Source organism: Drosophila gunungcola, unplaced genomic scaffold (assembly GCF_025200985.1).
Source record: "Drosophila gunungcola strain Sukarami unplaced genomic scaffold, Dgunungcola_SK_2 000147F, whole genome shotgun sequence".
Classification (NCBI taxonomy): domain Eukaryota; kingdom Metazoa; phylum Arthropoda; class Insecta; order Diptera; family Drosophilidae; genus Drosophila; species Drosophila gunungcola.
In genome coordinates this window covers 145,903-163,284 of record NW_026453308.1, presented here as the reverse complement: position 1 = coordinate 163,284, position 17,382 = coordinate 145,903, and the positions used below count along the sequence as shown (strand labels likewise).

General features: G+C 36.4%; 1 protein-coding gene across 2 annotated transcripts in view; it reads right to left on the bottom strand.

The window, feature by feature from the left end:
* Positions 1 to 2,187: 2,187 nt before the first annotated feature.
* The window catches only part of LOC128265695 (ABC transporter H family member 2), a 52,861-nt gene continuing 37,666 nt past the window's right edge, over positions 2,188 to 17,382 (bottom strand). The window contains exons 1-2 of one of the 2 annotated variants that reach the window (XM_053001887.1): positions 8,045 to 10,184; positions 2,188 to 2,658 (exon numbers count right to left, since the gene is read on the bottom strand). In XM_053001887.1, coding sequence (XP_052857847.1) covers positions 8,424 to 10,055 — 1,632 coding nt within the window. In that variant the 5' untranslated portion in view covers positions 10,056 to 10,184 and the 3' untranslated portion in view covers positions 2,188 to 2,658; positions 8,045 to 8,423. Of the gene's footprint in view, positions 2,659 to 8,044; positions 10,185 to 17,382 lie in introns of those variants that run through there. The other variant, XR_008268904.1, reaches the window with a different exon arrangement.

Genomic DNA, 17,382 nt, shown 5'->3' with positions numbered 1-17,382 from the left:
AGCATTATGGCTTACACTTCATCGGGCTCTGTTGGTGAATTTGCTGCCTTAAAAACGAAAACTTCTCCGAGGGGTTGGAGAAAAAGAAGACCAAGGCCTTTTTCCATCCCCTTAAAATGTGTGTGTGGCACTTGAGTAAGGTCAGTTAAAGCGTCTGGGGAAATGGTTATCCTTATTGCATACTTTGGCAAAAATGTCTTCTTTGCGAGTGTATGTGTGTATAATGCGAGGATACAAGGCAAGTTCTGTATAAAAAGCCTCATATCAGTTGCCTTGGAGGCTCTTGCGATGGTCGTCTTGCGCTCAAAGATAATCCCAAATCATACTTAAATTTGTATTCCTTTTTAAACGCAACAAAGCACTTTTACTAGGAAATAACGTCAACAAAATTGAAGATTCTTAAGCTGAATTTCAAATGTTAAGTCGTGAATATTGTTAATAATAAATTATTTAAATTTTGAGATTAATTAAGATTTTTTAGATTGCAAAGATTACAAAACTCACTGATACAATTGCATGGACTTTATATTATGGCAAGAATTGAAGCCTTTTTAATGGCGTAAAATGGGGGCAACATTGTTTTGTATTATATGGCTTAACCTATTGTATGTACAAGTTGTGCTGAATTATGTGCAGCTTAAATAACCAACCAGAGGCAAACAATTGAGCCAGCTTCCATGCTTCGAATGCCACAAAACATTCTGTCCCGCTTTTGCTCTTTTTATGGAGGCAATTAAAATTCGCTTACTTGCTGAACATTCGCGAGGAGAATACATAAATGAAATCAAGTGGAGAATAAAATACACCAAGCGTTTAAATACACATTTTGCTGGGCTAATAATAAAAGAATTTTCTGTGTTCTTATTAAATTCTGTTCTTTGGCAAAAACAAGAAGTGGATTTTAAAATCTCTGTTTGCTCATAGCGAAGGACATACCTTTTGAAAGGAGAGAAAACAGAACATTTCATTTGACAGCAAGTATATTTTTTTAAATTTTACAAATTTACAAAAATTTCTAAATACCCATAATCTACCATTGATAATCTATGGCCTGCGTATTACTTTGTGAAAATTTTGGCAGATTTTTATCTCTATACAATTCAAGTTTCATGTATACATTTGTCTGCGAGTGTGTGTATGTTTGTGTGGGAGCGGCATTTATAAGCCACAAAAGAAATAAAAAGGACGTAGGCCTTAAGACCGTTTCAAGTTACTGAATGTGTGCTTCCTTTTTTGCTTCACTTTTGTATATGTCCGTTTGAATTAATATTACAATGTCCTTAAGGTTTATTTGGCTTGATATTCCTTTTTATCTTTATATTTGCTGCCCCGCCTATCCCAGCTGCTTTTGTCGGTTTCTGATTCTGATGCTGACGCTGATGCTGATTCCGATTCCGATTCCGATTTTTTTCCGCTTTTGGCTGTTTGATATTTATGCTTTCTTGGCTTCTTGGCTCGCGTTGTTGTTATATTCCTTGGCATATTAAAAATTCATACAAATGTAAAACGAAAATCCTCAAGACAATCATAAAAAACAGCAGAGGCAAGCGGACCCGGCAAAGGGTTTTCCTTTTTTTTGGCTCAGCGGGAGTCTTGCAAAAACGCTTGCAAATAAAATGAAATATAATTTTAGCTCGCAAATCCACGTGTCCTGCTGTCTCCCTCTTTCTTTGTGTGTGTGTGTGTTCGTGAGTATGTGTGTGGGTATTTGAGTGAACTAAATCAAAGCTGCTGCCGCAAAAAGCTCCTTAAAAAGCGAAGGCCAAGCCGTGCATTCGCTTGGCCCCAAAAAGTAGGCAACGGTTTTTACATGGCGCAACGCACACTGCGTATGCGTGATATTTCGCTGTGCAAAATAATGCTAAAAACCAGCAGCTGGAAATGAAAGGGCCTGCTAGCTTCTAGGACATACAGTCCTTATCGAATTGCACTTCCAATTAAGTAATATATAATATATTAAACCGAATATTCAGAAAAAAACCAAAAAAAATAAATAAATAAAAAATAAATATAAGTATATTTAAATCTATAAGCTCAAACTTCATAGCTCTTAAAAAAACAAAAAAAAAAACAAATTTGTTAATCAATAAAGATAATATTAAAAGCACGATATCATTACACTTAGTAGTGTAATCATATTGTAATCGTAAGTGTCGAATTCACTTGTCAAACAATTTCATTGATGGTATCTTTTAATCATAATTATCACGACTTATTGGGCAAGCTATTAAACTCACAAAGTTTCACACAACAGACATGAAACGCACTGTGCTACCAGTCAGTCGTATGCGTGATTTGGTGAAACAATTTTCGTGCCCACTTGGCGAGGAACGTGCCAAGCGTTTGGCTATTGATCTCTGGCTTTTCCAGCACGCTTTTTTCAGCCCGCTTTCCCTCCGCCGGTTATTTCTTTCCGTTTGCTCGAGCGGAGCTCATAAAAATTCTAAAAACAATAAATGTCAATTTTTTCATGGCAGCTAATTCGGGGGAAGCTGCCTGCGGGCAGCATAAAGTGGCCTTCCAAAAGAATATTGGGGGACGTAGGTTTTCGGTCTGAATGATAAGCGTCGGATGTTTAACTAGGCTGAGACTTCATCCAGCCCCGAGCTTTAAAGATTCCTTCATTTGCTCATATATGTCCTCTTGCACCCTGCTTACCTGTAAAAAATAGAAGAAATAAAGAAAAGAGCTTGATTAGATTGACAATATCAACTGGAAATTATTTAATTATTAAATATTAATTGTTTAATATTAAAGGATAACATTTTTAAATTCAAGTAAATAATTCATCAAACGTTTCTGAAAATACTTTAATTTATTTTAATGTTTCTATTATTTATAAGTTTTCTGGTTTCGAGTAAATATGCCACTCAGTCTTCGAGATAATTAGTAATAACAACACATTAAAAACCAGGATAACAATTTAATCTTATGTAAATTTGCATTACTGATCAGAGAAAACGGTATTTACAAACAAAACAGTTTGAATTTCAAAATAACAATGCCTGTACATTAATATATGTGTAAGTAAAAAGGCCTTTTGAGTATGAGATAAATTAATTTATAGAGACAATTACGGCAATTATCATGACAGAAAGACGGCCAGCGATTGGGTCCGTGTAATAAATAAATCAAAAACATATTGGCAACATATATACGTGTGTATCAATTAAGGCGGAAATAAAATCAATTTATTTATTTATTTAGTGGCCAATCGCATGCAAAATGCATATGAGGCTATGCGCCTGGATTTGTGTGTTCCATTTATTATTTATTGGTTCCCCAACGTTTTTCCCACCAACTTTCCAACCATTTTCCGTTCCGTAGTCCCTGCATTTGACTGCCCCCAGCACTTTAGTCCGGTTCGGTCAGCGCCCACACCTAATTAATGCGAGTCCTGGCGCCACGACTGCAGGTTTTCCACAGACGAGAAAATGGTAAAAACTGGTGGAAAGCGGGGGCGGTAGCGTGGCAGACGATTATTGGCGAAGGTAACTATTAAATTGATAAGAAAGGCGAGGAAAACCACAAGGGTCAGCTATGATTAAGCGGTGGAATGAGTACTAAATTGGATGAAAAATTGATTCGCAAGGATGGCCAATTTGAAAACGCTTTATTTAGTACGATGTTAGCTATGTGATAATTAAAGCTGAGTTGTCTATATAATTTAAAAACTTAAGAACAAATAGTTGTTATAGCTTTTTTAATTTTTGATTTAATTTTCGTTTGATACCCAGTATAATTTTTTCTAGATTCAATTTAATAGCAATATTTGTGTAACTTACATTTTATATATTTAAAACTTTTTTTAACATATTTAATACAAATTAAAAGCAACTCAAAATAAATTACTTACAACTTATTATGTCATTGGGTGGGAAAACGAAAGATTTGAAAGCAACGAAACAAAATGTCATTTATGTTTGTGTCTACGATTAACGGAATCATCGAGCGCTTTCAACTAAATCCCCGTCCATGGAAATCAAATCAGTTTGTATTGTTTGCCATCCATTTTTGTTGCTACGCTCAATTAGATTTCTTAAAGCTTTCAATTTACACGCAGTTTTGATGGCCTAGAAAGAGGGAGGGGTGGGGGGTTACCCTAGAGGCGTGGAAATCTGGGAGGTGAAAAGCTGCTGTCGTAGCAAGTCGCCAACATCTTGCAACGCCTGTGCTCGTCTGTACAACATAATTAAGTTTAATTGACAACCGCTGACTGTTTGATTGGCTTCACTTGTTGTTTTTTTTTTGTTATTGCTACTCATTGTTTGCTGTTTTATTTTTATTTTTTCATTATTGTTATTGTACTTCTCCTTGACTGAGCGGCTGCCTTCATTTGTGCCACTTGGCCAAGCTCAACAACGACAACGAGAACCCTGCCCACCCACTCAACTTTATGCCCCTCCCCCCGCCCAATATGTACATCATTTTCGCCCAACATATATTCATCATATTAAGTACAATGTGCAGTTGTTGCTGTGGTCACACGGGGCGTATACTTAATATGATCCACTGAATTGAAATGGTCAGTGGGGGGAAAAACGGAGGGAAGACAGCACTCAATAAATCATTTGAAATGAGCTTTGCTGCACGTTAATCGCACAGACAGACTACAAACCTTCAGAACAATAAAAATGTTAAGGGGTTAAGGACCGCAATCAGAACATTATTTTACTTGATGTACATTTAAAACTGTAGAGATATGAACCGAAATTTGGCATTTACAGATTATCATATTTATACACGTTACTTATTCTTGATCAGGATATGTTAATATGTTTATGAATATGTTAATTTATGACAAATTCTCAAAAAATGCAACAAAATTATTTCATCAATTGGCATTCGCAGCTGAAACCCACTTAAAAATGGCAAAACTGAAAAAAAATGGATTTTACTTATTTTGGCCATATTACAATAAAAAAAATCTTAAGAAACATGTAGGGTTTTTATATACAACAAAGCGTAATAAAAAAAAATGTTTGCAGGTAAGCCGTTAAGATCTTTATCTTTCCTCTATTGCGAAATATATCAATTTGAAAAATTTGGGATTATTTAAAACTTTGGCCAAGTATTTTGCCGTTCCCTACTGTATTAAAATGAAAACTTTCAACAGAGTTTGAATCCTTGTGGTCACAGTTTAAAATGTATTCGAAAAGTTAAAACATCCGAGCGAGCAGTCCCTTCTCGCTTAATCTCGCAATTGCGTTTAATCAATTAAACTGGATAATCCGGTGATTCCTAATGGAAATCCACTAGATTTGGTGCTCGATATGTGGGACAGCTGCTCTGCTTCCTTTTCGCATTCCCTTAACCATTCCCATTCCCATTCCTATTCCTATTCCCAAGGGAGCCCACACGATTCCGAGGCGAGGCCATGTCTGCTAGTCGCGATGAATCAACCGAACTCGTTGCGCTGACAGACGGAACATTGTTGAATGTGGTGCGCGAAGCAGAGCCGAGCGGAGCAGAAAACTTTGAAATGGATTAAATGACAGAGGGGGGCCGTCGACTTGGGCCAAGCCCACAGTTCAATGGACGATTTTCATTTTGCTTGCGGTAGACAAAAGTTTCTCCTTCATCAAAGTTGCGGCTTAAGAGCGTTGGGGCGGGAATAAGCCAGGGGGCTAAGGGGTAGTTATAGCACCAAACTGCTAAACATTACCGCTAACGAGAAAAATCAAATGTTAAATTGCTGAAAATGGCACAATGCGATGCTGAATTACAAGCACGGGGAAAAGCGATACGAAAACGCGAGTGCAATCGAAGTAGAAAATTATAAATCAGAACTTAGAACTAAGAAATAAGAATAAAATAATGAGGATGGCATAGTTTTATACAAAATATATATTATATCTAAAGTCCTCTTAAATTTATAAAAGTCTGAAGAAGAATATAATATTTTCTAAAGATAAAAAATAAATAATAAATATATTTCCAAGAAGCTAAATTTTTTTCTATAGAAATATTTCCAAGCTTTTTCGAAAAATTAGAAACTCTTACTAAATCTTAAAAAATATTAAATATTATACTTCTAGGACAGAAAATATCTAGAATTTAAATCATTTAAGACCCCCCAGTGCAAACTATTCAAAATGAAGTGTATTTAAGATGGAGTGCCAAAATATTCTTAACTCAAACGTCTGCTGTCTGGTATGGCAGTCTTGGGGAAAGTAATATGCCCAAAAACTTTACGAGTGTAATGAGAATAAAAACTTGTCTACAAGTTTCGTGTGGATTTTCATTAGCAGCGGCAATGGCCAAAAACGAAGCAAATGATATCAAAATGAAAACAGACGGACGGCGGTTGGCGGATCAACCTGTTGCCTCAAAAAGTAATCGAAGTTCATTCTTTACTTTTCCTGCGGGTCACGAATAAATTCAGGCATTTAAGGTGCTCACGCGATTTGGCAACAATAACAAAAGGAGACGACGACGTCCACGACAATGATGTGCGGCACCAAAACAAAAAACCCATACCACGGGGCGTATGCGTGTTACTGAAATAAAAATGGCTGCTCCGCACACACACACACACACACACACACACATTACGAACTGATACCGGAACATGTGTGTGCACTGTATATGTGTGCATGTGTGCATGGGCGTGTGTTTGCCATAGCTTCATTATGATGGCGTCGTTAGGTCTATTAAATTTCCCTTTGTTGCATTGCCCGACGTCTTTCATATTGTTCTCCATAATTTTAGTTACGTATAAAACAGTCGGCAAGGGTCCTTGAACTTCACGCGAATTGGATTTTCGTGGGTCTATCACAGAGACAGTCGATCCATAAAGCAGCTATTTTACGAAAATAGTTAGTTTCATGGAAAGTAGCCATAATAATACACTTATATTTAAAACTAATTTGGTTACTTAATGTTTTTCAAAACATATTTACAAAAGAATATGATTTCTAAAAGTTTTCCAAATATATACAAAAACTAACAGGAACCCAAGGAAAAATGTCCCATTAAAAATTAACCGCACAAAACGTCACAAAAGCATTTGAGAAAAACTGCAGAAAACTTGGAGTAAACATAAGAAGGCCACACGTTTGCAGTGCTATTGATAGAGGAAAAGACTTTGTTTTCTGGCCACTTTTCCAAAAACATTAGCACCGCAGAAATCTCCTTAAGGCGCTAGCCACATTGGCTAGTGTCCTGTTGGCCCGTCCTGTTGTCCTTTCTACCCCTCCTGCTTAACGGCTAATGTGCAAAGTCGCTAAAAACTTGAAAACTCGCGGCAATGCCATCTAAAATTAATGCGGCATGACCTTTTCAGCAAGCCAAACAACTTGTACAAAAACTTTTGCCAAAAGAGAACCGGAACGAGGTATCTGAACAAGAGGTGGTGAAAGTGAGGGGAGAAAGCGAGGGAGAAAGTGGATAGCTGGTGAACAAATGGGGTACTACCTGAACCTCAACTTCAGCCCATTGATCTGACGGAAGATGGCGGAAAGACCTGGTCGTGGCCATTTAATGTGCGCATAATTGGTTGTTGCATATTTTATCGCTTAATTGCCGCACATCGGGTGTGGGGATAGTCGTGGGTGCGGCTCAGATAGCCACATCATTCACCACCCATTGCAACATTAGCAAGTCTTACCCTTAATTACAGCCCAGTGAGAACAAATCGGTGAACTGCAGTGTTTTAATAAATTAAAGGATCTCAGAGATCATTGAACTCCTCAAAACATTTTATTTTTAAAATTAAGCATTTTGAGAGTCTTTACATTCCAGCCTAAAAATCTATAAGCAAAACAAACAAATAAAAAAATTTATATAAATATATTTAAGCATATTATAAAAGAAACACAAGTCCAACACATTTACTTTTCCTCCTAAGCTTTTTGCAAAATATTATTTCTTTAAAGCCCTTGTTTCTACTGTTTAAATACAAAGAAAATAAATAAAAAGTTAAACTTAATGATCTTTAAAAGCTAGATTTTTTTGGCAATTAAATTAAATTTAAAATACAAAGAATATTTATGGTTTTAATAATTAATAAAATTAAAGGGCGGTGACTTAGTTACACACTTACTGTGTAACACAGTAATAGAAAATAATATCCAAAGGCTTTTCCAAACAACGTATTTCTTTCCCGTGCAGTCTTTAATCAACATGTTTGTTGTGGGCAGCTTTTGTCGCGAGTAAGTTGCTTCCCCTTTCACCAACCAGCGGATAAGTCAAAATTTCCGTGTGTCTTCCAAGCAGTTTCCAACTCAAGGCCACGCATTTATTTCGCAATTAAATAAAGCAAACTATGAATCATATGCAGAGATGGTCAAAATGAATTGCGAAGAAGACAGTACAAGAGTTATTTGGCCTAAGCCGTGGGGTTAAAGCATTGCAGAGGAAGGGAGCCACTGGCTTGGTGGCCCAATGAGCGCTTTTCTTTCTTCTATCGGATCGATGCTGTCTTAGCGTAAATGCCCTTCTCCTCGTCGGGTGTTAGGTTTAAGTCCAACCGAATTAGAAGCCATCCTCGCAGGGTAGTGGTGATTCGGTCTGTGATCGACCTGCGACAAGATCTCCGTGATCAGCGGACGATGGTTTTTCAGAGACTGTCGCACCTCCGCCAAACGAGTGCTCACTTGCAGCATGGTTGATAGTTCTGAGCGGGTACTTTGGGCCATCAGCTCGTTCAAATAGTTCGCAGCGAGGGAGGTCAGGGCGTCGATGCCCAAACAGTGGGCGGCCAGGATGAGTTCCATCAGCTGGCAGAGTTCGTTGCCCAAAAATTGCTTCTCCCACAAACTAATCCCGAATCCAGATACATTTTTTTTGGCATCCAGATCACATGGCACACCGCTCTCACTCCTCCCACTTTTTATGTATTCATTTTCGTTTCTTTCATCTTTGGTTTCACATATTTTAGTTAGCTTTTGGCTGCTAACTCTTGTTTTTTTGGCACTGATTGCAAACAAACTGTAGCCAGTATTTTCATTTTTATTTGCTTTTCCAACGCTATTATCTTGCTCACTGTTCCCACTATTTGTTTTATTGCCACTTTCGCTTACGTTCGCACTTTGCTTATTTTGCCTTTCAGATATATGCATGTTTTTACTGTTTTCTTCCTGGCATTCATTTGTTTCTTTCTCACATTCACTAGCTTTTTGAGTTTCGCTTACAATATTTTCCAAAGTCCATATAGTTTTCCCTTTTCCGCCATTATTACATACATTACACATTTGATTTTTTATATTTACTATACTTTTAACTGGGCCGGTTTTTTCACTGTTATTATTATTTGTGCTTGTATGGCAGCCACTACAACTTTGATCATTCTCAATTTTTCTTTTTTTAATTGTGCTCTTACAATTTGTTTTATTTGGGTTTGTGGCATGCTTTCGTTTTGTGTTGGAACCATAATTTTGAGTGATCTCACTGCGATTTTCCCGATTGTTCTTGGCATTTGTATTTCCGTTGCCCTTTCTTTCCTTTTCCCATTGACTGGCTATCATTTCGCCTTTGCCTATCGTATTGTTGTTGTTGGCACAACTCTTCCCACCTATTACACTTGCCATCTCCATCTCGCTCTGCTGGTGCATCCAAACGATCACCCTGATCAGCGTCGTCGAGCTTATGGACTGCAATTTGATGGGCTGCTCCACTGCCCCCCGTTGGCGCATCGTTTCCGAGTGGCGGTAAATGAGGCGACATGGCACATAGATTATCCGATGATCGCTGCACAGGAAGCGCAGGAATTTGATATCCGTTTGCCGTATTTTGCCCCCCACCAATTCCAGCAACGTTCGCAGGGAAACCAGGTCTTTGTCCTTACCCTCGCTGATGCCAGCATCATTATCATTATCATTATCATTATCACTAACTTCCTTCAAATTCACTAACTGTTGCTTCTTCAATGAACCAACTATGGGTTTCGTTTCCAATGAGGCACTGGCCACCGTTGGCAAGCAACTGTGTGCCAACTGGATGCGACGAATGGAGGTGCGATTTCCGCGCACCGCCATTCGAGAACACGGATCATGAAGGGACGTCAGCGAGAGCTTGACCCGCTGCGGAATCGTCGACTTGCGGATTAAGGACATGTTATCCAGGTGGCGGATACGGTTCCCCTATATTTTCCACGTATTTTCTCTGTTTTCCTCTGGGCCTTGAAATTGGGCTCGGTATCGGATTGTCGGTGTGAGTGTGTTTGCCGATGAATGCTTTTCCTGTGACTGTTCGATCAAATGAAATTACAAAAATGAATCCAAGTCTTAAATTATTCCCAAATTATTATTATTATTATTCTGAGGCAACAGTGCGTATGAGTGATATTGAGACAAAAATAAATACATTTAAAAATTGTATAATTTTTTACGAAAATGATTAAATATAAGACTTATATTTGTTTTGATTTGGCACAAGAAATGTCTCATTTTAAATGGAAAACATCATTCTTCAATATTTAATTTTTTAAGTGCTCCATAGCATTTACCCAATTTAAAAGTATTTAAAAAGAGGAACAATTGCCTTTAGCTGCGCAAAGTTAAATAATTACAATTTTCTGCTTAATTAGGATGGCCTAAATCAGGTGATCACCATTGATTGAATAAGTATGGGAACTAGGCAGATAAACCTTTCGAGCAAATACTCAAACAAAATATCTGAATAAACAGATGTGCCCCTTGGCCATTTTGGGATTTCTTTGCAGGGGTTTTTCAAAAAGGACACTGTTTGACCCAAATTAAATGCAGTTTCAAACAATTTTCCAGTCTTCCATTGGGATTTATTTTGTGTTTTTTGTGTGTGTGTGTGTGTTTGAGCAGCACATTAAAAAGTAATTTAAATTGAATTTCTCGTCGCGCACCACGGGGGCATCAGGAATGGGTTTCAAATTGAGATTGAAATAAACATGGCAGTGGCACTGTCTTATTGTAATTAGAGCAAGGGGACAATAAATCTCAATATAGGGGTATCCGTCCGTCCATTCGGAACCATTTCAATCCCATTTCGTTGCCGGGTGCGTGGATTTAAATTGCAGTGGCGGAAGAGAAAGGAAGAGAAAGGAATCAGGGAAACCAGCGTAGCACCATGGCAATGCATAAATCTAGCTCTGTTCCCTGCATTTCATGGAAGGTGAGTTAAGTACACTAGGTAAAACAATCACTCAAAACTCGATAGAAAAGAATTCTAGGGTGGGGAAAACCCCAAACCGAACTACATCTAAAATTTTTTATTTTAAGCAAGCAACATTAATTTATAATACTTTCCAAAGTCAGCTAAAATACTTTTATTTTGAGGAAAATTAATTAAGCCGCAAAATAAGATAGATTTTATATTAATGCCTTAATTGTCTTTCAGTAATTTTGACATTTTTTCCCAGTGTATAAAGCACCAACTAAACGATAAAAACTGAGAGAGAAATCAGGAAAGGGGGAAAGTGGGGAAAGAGGGGAAAGCGCTTCGTCGTCGCAGGAATTAGCTCAAAATTGCAAGACTTAAGCCAAATGCTGGCGCGGAAAAGGAGGAAAAAAGCGAAACGGAATCGGTCTAAAAGGAAAAGCACAAAAGTGGGGGGGGGGGGGAGGCCAGCTACGATGAAGAAGGGAAAACAAGAGGAGAGCTAGGTGAAAAGGGGAAAATAAAAACCACGAAACCAGGCGAAGGAAGGTGGCTTATTCTTTGTTTTATGCCATCTACATAATAGATGGCTCAAGGAAGTAATAGAGAGAGATGGCAAATGCTGAAAGAGACAGCTGGAGGCGGTGAGTGAGAGAGACGGCTAGCAGCGGAAACAAGTCAATTTGCATTCCGGCTTAAACGAACATCGCCGGGTTAGTTAATGTTGCAAAGAAGTTTGGCTTAAAAAAAAACATAGAGAGCAAGAAAGAGGATTTCGGTTGCATCAGCAATTGCAAATTGAATGCGAGAAAAAGACAGGGCAAATAAAAAAAACAAAAACAAATACAGATACCAGGCCAATTATTATCGTTTGTACTGCCTGTCCGGACTTATTTTATTGTTTCAAAATTAGTTTGGCCCCCGACCACGGGTACTAATCAATCAACTTACGAGAAAACTTCGATAAACTTTCGCCTCAACTTTGCTCGGCAGCAATTAACCTTAACTTTATTAATGAAACGGGCAGAAGAACTCGAAACTCGGGGCAAATCGCAGTATTCAGTGAAACCAAAGCAGTTTTTAACCAACTTTCGGTTAAATCCCAATGTAAATGATTAGAATGGAAAAAATAAGACATAATAAATATATGTTTTGGTTTTTTATGTAAAGTTCCAGTAAATATTTTTTTGAATTAGTTCAAAAATTAATAACTGTTGCATAAGATTAAAAATTTTATTATATTTGCTTTAGATTTACTTTAAATTTTACTTTAACAAGTAAGTAAAAATTTGTTAACATTACAATTTGTACTTGTTTTAGCCTAAGAGCTCTTTTTCATGCAAATATCTTTCATTTAATTAATTAATTAATTAAATGTAACAAAATCCATCGAATTCAAAGACTAAAATGGTTTTTGGCCGATTTGTAAATCGAACAACAAAAGTGAAAAATCGGCCTTAAAAATATTTTATTTATTGAAATACTATTGCAACTCCCTCAGCGACCTTAGAATAAACAAAATGCTGCTGAATGGAATAAATAAATATTATTGACTTTGGTTTATTGCGTTCGGTTGTGTAACTGGCAGGGCTATTATAAAATTAATTAAATTACACACTCTCGCGCAGCAGTGCAAAGGCCAAAAGAGACAGCCATATGGATGGAGATAGAGATAGCGATATGCATACCGATGGCAATAATAAAACCATAATTTCCACACGCCTGCACAAATGTATGTATGCCACTGTCCGCACTCGAAATGCAATTTGATTCGGACTCTCTGTCGCATTTTGTTGTTTATTTGTACAACTCACTAATTGAGCGGCATATAAATGCATGTCAAACCACTGCGAAGCCAAACGGATTGCATCGAAAACAAATAAATGTTCAATTACTAAAGGGCGACAATTATATCTGCCTAATACGTACACGCAATGCAATGCAACGCTAGAGAATTTTGCGAGTTAATTAGTGCTTATGTTGACAGTCGTGCGGATTTTTCATGGCAAGTTTACCATTTTAAAATTTCCAAATGCAATATAAACATGTTAGCGGCAATCTAGTAATATATATCACATATGATATAATAATGCAAATAAAATGAAGTACAGTAAATCAACCGAAAAAACAAACTCTTGTAAAATCCTATTAAAAGAAACAAAACTTTGTAAGAAATTTAAACTTTAATTAGTCACAAAATATAAAAAAAAAATATTTTGTTGTGTTTAACACAGATATGTCATCTGTATAGTGTTATTAATCTTTAAGTATTATTTTAAATGAACTATATGATATGGACATATTTTTTTGTATGGTTGGCATTTATTTTAGGGTCTCATTCAATTCGTAAGGCACTGTTCCCAAGGAAAGCTTTCTTTCCTGTTAAAGAAGTAAACTGTTGCTAAGCCCCCAAAAGGATTCGAGCCAATCCTTTCGAGTGAATTTCATTGCCCTCAAGACAAACTTGCGTCAGGGCTAATAGTGTGAAAACAAAACAAAGAAAGAAACGTAAGGAAAGGAAATGAAATGTAAAGACATGAAAAGAAAAGAAAAGAAAAAAAAAGAAATGGAAAGGGGAAAGTAAGGAAGAATTGGGGGTTGGGGTATATCGTAAAATGCTAGGGTTAACAAACATTTATAAATAATGAACATTGATTGCTTATTTGAACAAAATAAAGGCGGACATGGATACGGTTACGGTTACGTATTCACCCTCACGTTCAAGGATAAATACCAAGGCGGAAGGCGATGAACTGCAATCCAGGTGAATGTGTCCATAATTGTAATTGTGAATGTTAATGTTTATCTAATCATTATAGTCTTCAGAGGGCAAACACATCAAGGGTCTTAATTGACTTGGGTGTGCAAAACTATAACCAGATATACATAGCCATACCAATTGGAAACGAAATGAGGTAGCCATAGCTAAGGGCTTTCAAAAAACTCAAAAGACTTAAAAGTGGCACAAGATATCCAAACCGAAAATCAAATTCAAAAATATGTTTTATAGCAATTGAAATTACTTCAAGCTTGCAGCATATTTACTAACCCTAAGTCTTATATGCTTAAGAAATTTATATTATATTGAAAAAAGGTGAAAGTACATTTACTTCTTATTTAATGCTTTTCCTTATAAAGTTTAGAGAAACGATCTTTTCTAATAGGTACTTTTTGAACTCCTTATATGTTTTGGAGTTTGTATAAAGGTGGAGAGCTTTGAGAATCATTAGCTGAGCTCTCCAACTGCCAGAAAAGAAAGCTGCGAAGGTGTTTGCACCATTACTCGGTGTCTCCACTCATTTGGCCTTCATTGAGACGAGTTTATGGCTTTCAATTTGAGTGTTTCTGGGGCCTCCTCTGTCATGCATGCGTCCAAGGTGCTTAATAATTTAGACCCACCCACATACACGCCCAGCAAACGCACACACGTGCAAGTGGACGTATACATGCATGAGCTTTCTCCACCCACACAATCAATGCCATTATGCGTATGTGTGCTGTGCGGTGCGCTATGCAATGCGAATTTAATGCACTTCTTGATGCAGCTGTGCATAAGAAGTCAGATAAAACCTGCGAGACGCCAAATAATCTTACATTTTCCATATCTGAGATGGAGATGGATTTTTCGGTTTTTCTCGGAAACATTTCTGCTCATCACATAAACAATGCCACGCCCATAGGTACGATAGGCCGAACTCAAAAAATACCTAGTTAAGTAAAAAATATAAAGTTGTGCAGTAAAATCTTTCTTAATACCAGACACTGTTCACCTAGAATATTTTGAGATTGATAAATTTATGATATGGTAAGTCAATAAAAACCTAAATAAAAACTGTTTTTTAAATTTTCAAAGTGTGTTAAAAATAGGGTTTATAAAAAGGATTTTTTTAAAGTACATAAATTGAACTAATATAACCTTTCGATATAATTGTTTATATTAACTCGTCATGTCATAATTATTTTCGGCTTTTAATTTTTTTCTTGGTGTAGGTGTGACAATTTTTTTTTTGGGAGGTTGTGGGCCATTTTCTAGGATGTCCTGAACGTTGACAGCCGGCAAATGCAACTGCGGTTTTAACATTTGCATGACGTTCCGTACGTTATTTACAGAATGGCTTAAATGGCAACATGGCTGCCATTCACAGCTAATGACATTTTAAATAAAGACTTTCGATCTATCCCTCTCTTTCGCAACCGCTCGCCCCATCTCTGTTTACTTTGCTTAGCATGTTATGAGCTGTTTCTGGTGTTTGTTTCTTTTGTTATTTTTTTTTTTTTTTTTTTTTTTTTTTGCTGTGGCCAAATGCTTTTAGCGTAAAATATGAAAATGATATTAGCATTAAGAAATGCCTGAGAACGAAGTGGGATCCCATGGAACAGCAGGGATCGCCACTAAGTATGCAATGCCATTTGCCATCGGCCATTTTCCGCTCGCCATTTTCCATTTCCAACGACCACTTTCCACCATCACCACATTTCAATAAAATAATTGCCTTCGACGGAAACCATTTTATGCTTCACGGCTCTAACAGTTATATAAACAAACAAAGGACAAAATTATAGATTATCAAATAATATTTAATTAGTTTTGGATTTAAAATAGCCCAAGAACATATATAAAGCCAATAAACTAAGCAGTAATTGGTTTCTAATAAATTAACTTTAATAAAGTAATGGTAAAACAAAACTCTAAACAAAATCCAAATATAGGGTCGGTAATTTTGACAAAAGCTCATAAATATATTACAATATTAAATAAATATCAATCGATTAAACTCCTCCTATTTTGGTCAAAAACATTAAAAGTGGCCAATTTATTTTCCATGTGCAGCAACTTGTTCAAATTATTGAAACAAACATTTTGGCAAGCTCACAATTAACACACATCAAAACCAAAAACCGTTGGCAATAAACAGACAATGCCAGCGCCTAATCCACAATTGACATAAATTCATGCGAGTGCACAATCCACCTACCCTTAACCCTCCACTGCCACCGGATTTGGCCTGACCCACCTCTTAACCTGCTTTTGTACCACCACATGCAGTTTGCTCCACATGGAGAGCCAGCGAAGCGAACAACTTGCGCTGTTTTCTCATTATTTATGCGCGACCTTGTTTTGTGCCATTTTTTTTATTATTTTGCTAATTTCGCGCATTATAAAAACAAGAATAAAAAAGAACCCTACACTAACAACAGCAAACAAAAAAACGGGAGATAAACATAACCTAAAGCGCTCGTCATGTTGGTTATGGAAGATATGAGCTCGGTTGAAACCAAATCAAGGGACACACCTAAACCATTTTTAAAAACGCATTAGGAAAAAACATTTAATTAAATTTTCGATAAAAAAAACGTAAAATAGCACTGAAAATTATATTATTTAAAACTATACGTTGGCGAATTTCATTTCTGTTTTATATATTATATTTTAAGTAATAAGACCAAAATTATTGTTTATTTAAGTTTAAAAGATAATAAATGTTGTTTTCAATTAATTAAATTTAACTGAAAATTATTTCGTACATAATTGTAAAATATCGATAAATACTTTGATGTGCATAAAATTGTTTTTTAAATACATACATATATGTAATTATTTTGTTATTAAAAAAGTGAAATACAATTTTGAATCTTTCAAAAGGACAGAGTATTCTTTAGGCGACTTTATCTGGATTTCGGTTTCAATCTTCTGCTTTATTATTTTTTTTTTCGTTGGTTCTTTCTGTGGCTTAATTTTTAGAAGGGAAACTTATGGTTTGGTCGTCGTCAGTTGAGAGCTTTTAACCTATTTTCCCATTTTTGCGCAATTTATCAACAAATTAATGTAAGCATGACGCCTCTTACACACACACACAAAAGTGCGGGTGGGTGTGAGTGTGTGTAAGTTTGTATGAGTGTGTGTGTGTGCGGCGTTGTCAAGAAAATTTGCATGTTTCTCCCACAGAGCTGAGTCCCCGTTTTTGTTTTGTTTTTGATGCATGTAATTAACTTGAAGCGGGTCTTTGCCTTCTACTTATGTAGATCTATGCTGATGTGAGAAGGTAAAGGCAGCTATTCATGTATGCGAATATATATACATATGTGTACATATAATGTATTATATGCAAGCGTGGGCGCAGGCCTATATTATATATATATTATATTGTCCTTGTAATTTCAAAGAAAATGTAAGGGTCTTGAGGTAAAGATCACAAAAGCCAAATTGTGTAGGTTTCATATATATTTGCTTTTTAAAAAATATTGCGTATCTGTTTTCTCTTTCAAAAATATTACAAAAAATACACTTAACATTAGAAAGCACATTCA